A 10,960-nucleotide genomic window follows, 5' to 3' on the forward strand; every position below is an offset into this window, starting at 1 on the left:
TTGTTTTTTAACTCCTCAGATACAACTTTATCTGGTCATTCATAAAATTTAATACAGATTATATTGATTGATAACTGTTTTTTAAAATCTTTTAATTCAATTGAGTTGGAAATAAGAAAAAGAATACAGAAAGATGTAATGTATGTTGATTTTCCTGGTAAGTAAGGATCAGAAAACAAATTAATGTCCATATATGTAACAACTATGAATAACAAAATCTAGAACCTTTGAATATTTCCAGTATTCTAAAACTTATTCCTAATGATAGGTAGACATTAATTTAAAAGCTAATTTAAATAGCAGTTGTACAAAACTCTTCTTCACCTATGAGGTATTGATGCTCTGAGCATGCAGAAATACAGTCATGCCTTAATTTTTTGGTTTTGATAGTGGTGTAGGTGTGGTAGCATGAAGTTTTAACTTGATAGAATTTCTTATTTCACGAACAGAATGAACTGGTGATACACCTAACTTTGTATATTTACGGATTAGAATTGTAATAACACAGAACAAATATTAAAACCCACCTGTTTTGACTGACTTAATATATAATTTTGTTCTATCCCAGTCCCTGATTCTACCAATGAAAACAGATTTCTTCTGACAAGGAATACACTGATTTCTGTAATTCTTCTTAAAATAGGATAGGATATTGTTTGCTTCCTAAATGATTATAGGAGATGTGAAGCGAAGTTTCAAAGATAATAGTAAAGGAGAATTAGAAGAAATGTACATTCTTTGTAAGTCCCTGTCACTTCCATAAGGGCATGAACTATCCATAACTTGAGGATCTGTTCCCTCCTGCTTGAGGTAGATACTGAATCACTACAAGTTTACCAGCATCTCATGAGTGAAGCTTTTCAGACTGGCACATTGCTCTTGCATTGTAATTATGTAGGGAGCCCTTATAAACTCTCTGATCATCCTTTGGTTGTTCCTTTAAAGTAGTACAGCAGTGTTGTCTCATAATCTTGGGAGCAGCAACTGTTTAACAGCTAGGTAGTATTCCTTCCCTAGGAATGACAAAATTAGTCATTACGTTCTAAGATTTATATACCATTCTCATGTCCAGTTCTCTACTTTCTTCAAAATGACTTAACAAAAAGCTAAACTTTTAACATAGTCATTGTTTCTCATACTAAAATATGGTTCATCTTTATTATGCAGATTTCATTAATGGTAGTACAGATACCTTTTAAAAACACACTAATTTTGTCTGAAAAGAAGGAATTATAGATGAATTAGAGTGTTTCTCTCATAATTTGATTTGGCAATTTGTTCTTATTTTTGCTGGATGCATCTGTACACCTAAAGCCAGGCTTACTCTTCACCAATTAAAGCTAAATATGTTTCTTCAGTGACAATCATCTGTGTTCACCTTATATGGAAATTCTTGTCTGAGTGCTGTTGACATGGAATTTGTCTCACAGGAAAGCAGGTGCAGGAACAAGCTACATATTTGATCAACATATTTCACATTCCAGTCAACAAGGAACAATGCTAAACTCCCAACTGATCCCCAGATTCTCTTTTTATGTGACACCATCTCCTAAGACAAGGTATTTTGGGCACAGCATCTAACCATGAGGATCTTACCAAGACTTTTAGATGACACGTATGAATATAAAATTGGAAATAATTTAAAACCAAAATTTGGAAATTGGGTAGATGCCTCCCAGTGGAAGTAAAAAATTTAAATGCACCTGAGAAATGCACCTGTATGAGAAATGTCACAAGAATTCCTTCACTTGTGCCACTTCCGTTAGATTAAAAATCAAAACAAACCAATACAACAGCTGATGACTTCTTATATGATCCAAAAGTTAACTGTTTCTTCATCTGTTTAATTCTGTATTTTGTGGAAGGGATAGAATGAATCTAATATTTATTGACCTGTCTCTAAATAATATACGTATTACATTATATTATTATATTTTAAGTATAAATTATATGTTATATTTTTATATATATATGTAAATAATATCTGTTGCTTCCTGAGAAACTGCCTTCTATTCTTTCCTGTAGGTTATTAGAAATTCCTTAGTTTGACATTGCTGGAAAACAGTGAATCAATCTATAACATTACAGTCTCATTGCAGAGCTCGCCTGTGTACCTATATATATGTCTAAAACCTGAAGCCTGTATTCATTATCTACACATCCCTGTACCTATGTGTACACATAGACTCTCTACTGAACTGCTATAGGCTGAATTTTAGCCCCTTGAAAGCATACACAATCCCATAACAACACAGAATTGTTGAGGTTAGAATTGACCTCTGGGGATCATCAAATTTAACTCCCCTTCTCCAAGCAGGGTCAGCTAGGGGTGGTTGTTCAGGGTCATGTCCAGACATTTTTTAATATCTCCAAGAATGGAGATTCCACAACCTCTCTGGACAATCTGTGCCAGTGCTCGGTCATGCTTACAGTAAAATACTTTTTTTTTTTTTTGGTATGTCAAAGTGGTATATTCTGTATTTCAGTGTGTGCTCATTGCGTCTTGTCCTTCCACTGGATATCACTGGGAAGAGTTTGGTCTTCTTTACTCTCTCCCATCAGATATTTATACATATTGTTAAGATTCCTCCCGGAGCCTTCTCTTTTCCAGGCCTAACAGCCCCAGCTCTCTTAGCCTTTCATATTTCAGATGCTTCAGGCTTTAAATCATCTTTGTCGTCTTTCACTGGACTTGCTTTATTATGTCCATGTCTGTCTTGAGCCAGGAAGCACAAAACTGTACCCAGGGCTCCAGATGTGCCTCACAAGGGCCAAGTTGAGGGGAATGATCACTTCCCATGGTCTGGTGGCAACGCTCTCTGTAACACAGCCCAGGAGGCTGTTGACCTTTGTGTCTGTAAGGGCTCATTGCTGGCTTGTGTTTGACTTAATGTCTACCAGGACCTCCTGGGCTTTCTCTGCAAAGCTGCTTTCCAGCCCATTAGCCCCAACCTGTGCTAGTGCACAGGGTTATTTCTCCCCAGGTGCAGGATTTAAATTTCTCTTTGCAGAGCTTTATTAAATTATTTAAATTCCGTCCCATTTTTCTTATCTTCTGCTATTTTTTAGGTTCTTATTTCTGTTCTCATCACTGCAATTCTATTGTAAGGAGACTGATACAAAGCAACTAGAGAAAGTCCAACTCTTTTCCAGTTATCCTTAAAATCACAGTGATAGACCCTTCCTCATTTAACTTCAGTAGGGAATTTGATGGTGCAAAAGCAATTTTATGTCACCTCTACTTTATTTTTGGATAGACTGGAATATTTGAATTTATCAGTACGTTATTCCTGGTATTTATTTTAATATAGTCATTAGTATACTCAGAACACATACTCATTTGTTTATTTTATTTTTGAAATTATGTTTTCTTAAGTCTATTCTGGCAAATACACATTAAATATTTAACTTCATGCTGTCTCCCAATAGAAAAAAGAAAAAGCGTCTGTCATTAAGAAAAACAATGCCTATGCAGTAGCTGTTGCCAACTATGCTCCAAATATTACCAAGGACTCAGTGCTACCAACCATCTCCAAGAGTGCTACAACTGCAGAACCCAACAAGGCAAAACCAGAAGCGAAGCCACAAGAAGCAAAGAAGACATTCAACAGTGTTAGCAAAATTGACAGAATGTCTAGAATAGTGTTTCCAGTATTATTTGGTACTTTTAATTTAGTGTATTGGGCTACATATTTAAACAGGGAGCCTGTCTTACTTGGCTTTGCGCCATCAACCTAGAAGCTGAATTGCACTGAGGACTTAACGCATCATTCTAATCAGATAGGTTGTTTGCTATGTACAGTCTGACTAATAACTGCTAATCTGTGAACCATTATGTACAGTGTGTATATAAATGTCTTGTCTGTGTATCTCCAAAGGAGGCACACAGTGTTAATTCATGGGTCTGTAAACAGATAGCACCCATGGCAAATACAGCCAGCTCTTTAAAAGTTAAACCCAGGGGACTTCGGTTAAACTAGCATTCAAATATACAGAGTTATATTCTCTCCATACAATGAAATGAAGATATGATCCTACATAATTATTTAGGAACAGTATTTTTTTAATTTAAAGTTAAAATATTTTTCTATAAAGTAACTAATTCTACTTTAATGAAAGAAAATGTCATTTAAAAAAGTGATTTTTTTTAAAAAGGTGTAATTGTTTGATACAATAGCAGTACCCATGTACATAACAGAGTACAGAGGTCATACAGTTCTACTCTTCACAAATATTCTGGATACTAGTTAGACTGAAGAGGTAGGAAAGACTACTATATGGCAAAAGCCACAAGTTTCTTACTTCTGTCCTCTTTGAAGTTGTTAATAAATTCATCTAATTGAGTTCAGGGAAAAGTGCTAATCAAATTTCCAATATCAACCAACTTCTGCTAGTGAGATTTATTCTTTTCACTGCTTTATTTATTTGATATTGCTAAACCGGGTTGTCTGGTTCAGCAAGGAATTTTTTTTGCTTATTGATTTTGTTCTTAATTGGATATTATCAGATTCATAAACGCACTCAGAAATTTTTCAGGGTTAAGTATATCAGTAATATAATATACTTTATTTCCTTGCCTAATATTTTCTTAAAGCCTGCCATTAAAATATTTACCTGTGTTTGTCCCAGGAAGCACTGTTTTCAAGGGAAATGAGAACCATGATTTAAGTTCATATAATAAAATTTACTGCTGCTTTTGTAAATTGCAACTTTACATTTCGCTGACATAACTTTACAACAACTTTGTATACTAGAAATGATTTTGCTAAGATTTGAATGTTATTTTTTTAATAAAAGGTCATGCATCATCAGTAGGTATCAACTGTATTTCATATACACAGATATAACAAAATTGGAGCTGCCACTGGCAATTTTATAAGAACATTTAATACTATCAGTAAAATTGTTTTTCATCTGAGCCTTTGCAAAGATTCTTTATGCCCCTAAAGGCCTGGTAAATCATAGCATAAGAAATAATTGTGTACTGTATTTAGATTTTAGTATACTTGGCCAATCAAAATATTTTGATTCACACATACATTAGCAGTTATTAGTTGACCTTTAAAAAAAGATACACCTTTATGATGATGTCTTCTAGTAGAGACATTTGTAGTCGTATAGTGTCATTTATTGCAGTTTTGTACAGTACTTGAGTATAGTGCATAACATAGATATGTTCAGAGTTTAAAAAAAAAGTTGTACAAATATTTCTAAAATCAAATAAAAGAGTATCTTAAGTCATGGAAATGTGCTAAAAACAACAAAGAGAAACACTGCTTTCTTTTGCTGTTTTATTTTCTTGCTTTTTCTTTGCTTTTGATGTGATTCTGTTTTGTATTTTGTGTGACAGTATACACGCCAAGGTCACAAATGCATATTATGAATAGAATTAATAGTTAAGACAGAGATGACATCAGTAAAATAAAGACACTTCATAGGTTATAAATGAAAGGGAAAAGCATGGACAAGGTGTGTATCCCTTGAATTCCCTCTAAGTAAACTGTCAGTCTAAACCTTTCTCATCAACAGTAGCTAAAAAATGAGCACTTTACTCAGAACATTAGAATAAAAATATCCTTATTTTCATATATATTTATATGTAAATGTAGATCTTCCATGTAACAGGGAGATGTGTGCAATAGTGTGATTATAAGCATAAGGCTGGAAGGCAAGCAATAAAAAAAGGTTTTTTCATGGTATAACTATACATTTTTAAAATGTTTCATTTGTAAATTATAAATTATCCCTTCAACATCACATTGTCCAGGTATGAATAAGTATATAAATATGTACATATGTACAAATAATTGTAAATATTAGGACTATAGAAAAATCCCTTCACTTTTAACTCTCTTTTTGGCAAAGGGCTCTGACTGTATAGTTCAATGGAGGCCCGTGCTAAACTGCTCTTGCTCAATTATGTTTTCTGTGACTGAGGTCTCCCTCCTGTGACCTACTGGGAGTTCATACCTTCTGTTCACATCAAGATCTAGGAATTCTCCAAACCTCACTGGACAGGCGTATGAGAAACAGAGGTTTGTGTTTCACCCTTGGCTACGTCCCAGGTACTCAAAGGCTTCCCAGTGTTGACGTGATGTTGTGTATTTCTCCATGCACGACACTGTATAGTCAGAACACTCCCCACACCAAATATAAGTGTGCTCAGAGTCATGTTGAATTACCTGATAAGGAAGGATTTTGCATCCTTATCCGAGAATGGGACCCCTCAAAGGTTTTTGACAGTACAAGTCTTCTCTAGCAAGATTTCTTCTCTGGAAAATAACATCTGGATAATTCTGAGCTGCATGCAAAAAGTGTATCTTCAGTTTGCACAAGAAGCCGACGATGTCTAAAGTTAGTCAGCTCTCCTACTACTGCTTTTATTGGGTACAACTATTTTTTCATTGACTGACCCTTTTCTCTATGCTTGTGTTATGCTTAGAGTCAGTCGGTCAAAAAAACAGGTGTTTATCAGATGCTAAAGATACATTTATTGCACATTTATATAGAAAAGTAGGCAAACTATATAAATTCACTCAGTGAAAAAGAATAAATTTTAAATATTTACATGCAGTTATTGTGGGCATCAGCAAGGCTTTTAAGTGGGTATGCTCCAGAAAAGCTTCACTTTTACATTTAGTTCAGTTGGTCTACATTAAAGCAAACTCCTTCTGTGGGAAGAAGCAGTCTGCTTTATTGTTTCACTACAGAAATATTTACAGTGGGCAAACTGAGTACACGTAACTTGCAAATCTAAAAGACTATCAACTAGATTAGTGAATTTAAATGTGAATTTAAGTGAATGGAAGCACTGTGCAAGGAATGTCACAGTTAGGCCTTCTTTTCATTTAGCAGTATAGAATCTGTGTCTAGGATTTTACAGCTGATGTCACAAAGTTAAATGCAAATACCCAGAAGTTTCATTTCATTCGAGTAGGGAGAGAGAATAAGTGAGAAAATGCAGGTCACTTCTCTCTCTCAGACTTGCACATGGAATCTATCAGTGAATTTTTTGGTTGACATATTAATCTTATTTATTTTTCCCATTACTTTTGGGTCAGGGTGTCATATTTTATATGACTTAAGAAATTAATACAATAAATACAAAGATTTTCTTACACTGTTGTAAACTTATATTGGAATTACACTAGTTCTGAATGAGGTTTATGAAATCGGTTTTCAATGTTGTACTAGGGCACAGACTTTTGAATGCATGTGGTCAGTTAATTTAACAGTAATTCACAAATCAGCATGAAAACTGTGGATATCAGCAGTGTTTATCAGCCAGAGTTGTCTGCTGGACACTTCATGACAGATTGCTTTTAAAAGAGTGGCTTCCAAACTTCTCAACTGTACTGTAGCCAATGAAATTACCTTTACCTTCCATATCTGGGCTAATTCAACTTGTAACTGCTGCAGTGTTGAGCATCTTTTAAAAAAATTATTATGGTAGGTGTTTTGAGATATAAGCTTTAGTTTGGGAGACTACTCATACCACTGAATATTATTCTAAATTAAGGAGCTAATTTGCCTCTATAGTCACAGGAAAGAGCATTTAGACACCAAACAGGAGCCTTACGGAATCACCTTCCCTTCCCTGTTGTTATAGGTGGTGAGACTTTTCAAAAGTGGGGTGACCATAAAGTGTCTGTATGAAATCAACCAGAAGCACAAGGGAGGAAAGGAGTAAAGAGAAAAAGCTTTGTTACCATGTCAGTGGATTGTGAGGTAACTGAGGAAGAAGCTGTTGAGGAATTAATGGTGTTTTTATTTCAGCTTCAGTTCTGAGCCTTCACTGCCATATGTGACTTGTAAGAAAGTAACTCTTAGAGCATATGAAATTGAAATACTTCTTGTGTAACTCTGCTGAACTTGAGGGACATGACTTGTGCCTTTGAAAGTGAGAGGTTTCTACTGGCTGCTTTATGAAAACAGTCCATGCAGTGTTGTGTACCTCCTGCCATTTGGGATATCTAGGATAGAGGGAGAAAAGAAGCTTCAGAAATGAAACAAAACTTTGTTACTTCTACATTTTGTTTTCTTAAAAGGTGTGACTTTCACTTAAACTCAGACAGTCAGCATCCATTCTCCATATCTCTCATTCCTATTCTGCAAGTTTAGTAGTACAGAAGTTTTGCCTTGGCCTTTCACAAAATAGATGGTCTATGCTGCTGAACATTTCCATTCCTAACAAATATGCACAGAAGATTATTTCGGTGTGGATATGAAGCTATCATCAGTCTGTGCCCAATTATGTGTAGACACACAATGCTAAAATTTATAAAGCAATGCAATGAGTCTTAAAGTAGAGGAAGAAAACATTTTAAAATAAACCCAGTAGGTCAAATACCTTCATTTAAAAACCACATAAGATAAATGTCCAAATGTCCAAACACATTGAAATATAATCTCTGAGTGTGGTAAAATTTGATGTCACATATAAAGGTTTTGTCTTCCAGACATTAAAACACTAAAGTAATTATGTGAATTTATATGAAATTCAGCTAATGCTTCAGCCTCGAGTAAAGAGAATGGTTCTTTATAAAGGAGTGTTAGGATTCCTTCCACCTCCTCCCAGTCACAGTGTACCACCTTCTAGAATGCTCATAGTGTGCAATATAACTTTGTTATATCCCTTTAATGTCTTGATATTTTTTTCTTTTTAGTCAAGGAGACCTTCTCCACCTCATTTCTGCAGATAACCCAAACTCCCTAGCAACCAGAACTTTTAATTATACGCTGAATCCAATTGTTAATTAGAACCATCTGAGAATCCATGAGGGACTTCATCACTTTAGACCTTTAGTAGTAGAAGTTAAAGGATCAAAACTTTGTTTCAATGAATGGCAGATCTTCATCACATAAAATGTTTGTTTTCCTCTACTTTAAACCACTTAATTTTTGAGATTCACATCTCTAGGTGAATTGTTTAACTTGTATTTTGGAGTCTGTGATTACATCTCACTGGAAGAGGCTAAACTTTGAGGGCTTGTCATCTCTGACAGAGATCAGGGCAAAATTTGTGCTGAATTTAAAACAAAACTGATTCAAATCCTCAGGATATTCATCTACATCAATGAAGTCAGTAAGAATTTTTACAGAAGAGGAGTACGCCTAACAGTACACCTGGATGCTCCTTTGGATAGAGCTTAGCAGTTCTTTAATCCATGAAAATAAACCATTAAAAGAAGAGTCAACCATACTGAAATACAGGACTTGATGTCTTTTCTATTTCTGGTATATATTAATGCCCTTTAAGAATGTTTACAAAGAGCTATGAGTTAGGATTAGGTGATAACACTAACAAAAAGGAATTTGGAGGATGTTTTGAAATATGCAAGATACTCTTCCTCTAGTATTGAAGTCTACATAAATACATATGATTATATTTTTATTAAAAATTCTATTTTGCTTTTAAATTTTAATTCTTTTCATAATGTTGTGAATACTTCACTCAGTCAGGGGTTCTGGTATATGTCTTTATGCATTCAAGGTTTTTAATGGTTGCAATGAGTGGTTTCATTCATCTGATATTAAAAGAGGCAAGCTCAAGCTTCAACAGGTTGAAGTGTTGTATTTGTTTTCCAGTACTTTATCCATCTAACTATGCTGTTGAGGATGAATGGAAATAGAGAATGAAACAAGATATTACTTTGATAAACTGATTTTGATATTCTTTATTAGGTGTTCATTTTGGCTGAATTTATCAGTTTGTAGGCTACTGTAGCTTAGCATTAGCACGGAATGCAATGTAGTACTTTACATCTATTAGAATACATATGCACCGTATCTATAAACTGTTAAAAAATCAGTTCCTAAACAGCACCCCTACACCCTCTCCCCTCCAAATAGTCACTTTATTAGGAAACATTTGAAGGCACTTTAATTTTAATGGACATGATTACACTAAATCTTTTTATACTTTATTAAAAAAATAGTAAAAATACAGTGGAGTCTGATTCAGACATGGTTAGCAACTTCTCAGCTGGGCTGGAGTCAGAAAGCATTTATTCATTGTATGACAAATCTACTTTAGTGAGTCACTTAGGCATGAAAATGTATAGGACTTGGAAAATAAATGCTTCCAGTATACTAACAAGAAATAAGGAAACAGGAAGAATGAAACCAATAATTTTAAAGAAAATTAAACACCAATCAAATATGCACAGTAAGAAACTGCATGATAAATGTAAGTATACTTAACTTTGAACATGAACATCATACAAAATCTTCTGGGTGACAGTTCACTTATTTAGTAGGTTTCATAGTTATAAATAATTAAAGAGGATAATAATATTCTGTAATTTGTGACCTTGTTTTAACTGGGAAAATTGTTACTTTTCTAAAATGTAAAAGAAATAACTGGATTTATGTTTGAATGTGTCACTGCTTGCTGTTGAAGAATATTTATTAACCACATGCAAAATATTGCTTAACATTATCTTTTTGTACTTCTTATTAAAGTTAATTTAAATATAGCACATTTTGTATTTTTGTTTTTAATGCTTTGACAGCAAAAATTCCCTTCATGGCTTTTCTCATAGGACTTCTGTGTGGGTTTTTCATTTGCTTGCTTTTAAGCAACCCATTACAGCCTCTATGAAGGTGCTTTTTTATTAAAGACAGAATTTCCCAAAGGAAGCTAACAATATATTGGAAAAAATATTCCTTGTCTTGATGAGAGTTTAACAGGTTTCCTATTTATATAATGAGATTGCCCTCGTATTCATATTCACATGCCATTGTTTCGTGTTTTCAGAAGGCTATAAAACATATTATTGCTGCTGGGTATACACTAACCACCAGTCGATGTGAAACACAAGAAACCTCCTACTGGACACCTTGATTCATCAGTGGGAGTAGATGAAGTAACAAAGCTTACTTGGAAACAACCAAATGACTACACTGTTAGTAGGGTGTGGTTTAGTTTTGGTATTTGTTTTGAAATGAATGTTCTGAG

At 34.3% G+C, this 10,960-nt stretch overlaps 1 protein-coding gene across 2 annotated transcripts in view; it reads left to right on the forward strand.

The window, feature by feature from the left end:
- The window catches only part of GABRA2 (gamma-aminobutyric acid type A receptor alpha2 subunit), a 63,133-nt gene extending 52,655 nt beyond the window's left edge, over positions 1-10,478 (forward strand). Inside the window, exon 10 of one of the 2 annotated variants that reach the window (XM_017805408.1) lies at positions 3,430-10,478. In XM_017805408.1, the coding sequence (XP_017660897.1) occupies positions 3,430-3,738 (309 nt within the window). In that variant the 3' untranslated portion in view covers positions 3,739-10,478. The remainder of the gene's footprint in view (positions 1-3,429) is intronic. The other variant, XM_017805414.1, reaches the window with a different exon arrangement.
- The last annotated feature ends 482 nt before the right edge of the window (positions 10,479-10,960 follow it).

This window comes from Lepidothrix coronata, unplaced genomic scaffold (assembly GCF_001604755.1).
Source record: "Lepidothrix coronata isolate B3197 unplaced genomic scaffold, Lepidothrix_coronata-1.0 Scaffold0, whole genome shotgun sequence".
Lineage (NCBI taxonomy): Eukaryota > Metazoa > Chordata > Aves > Passeriformes > Pipridae > Lepidothrix > Lepidothrix coronata.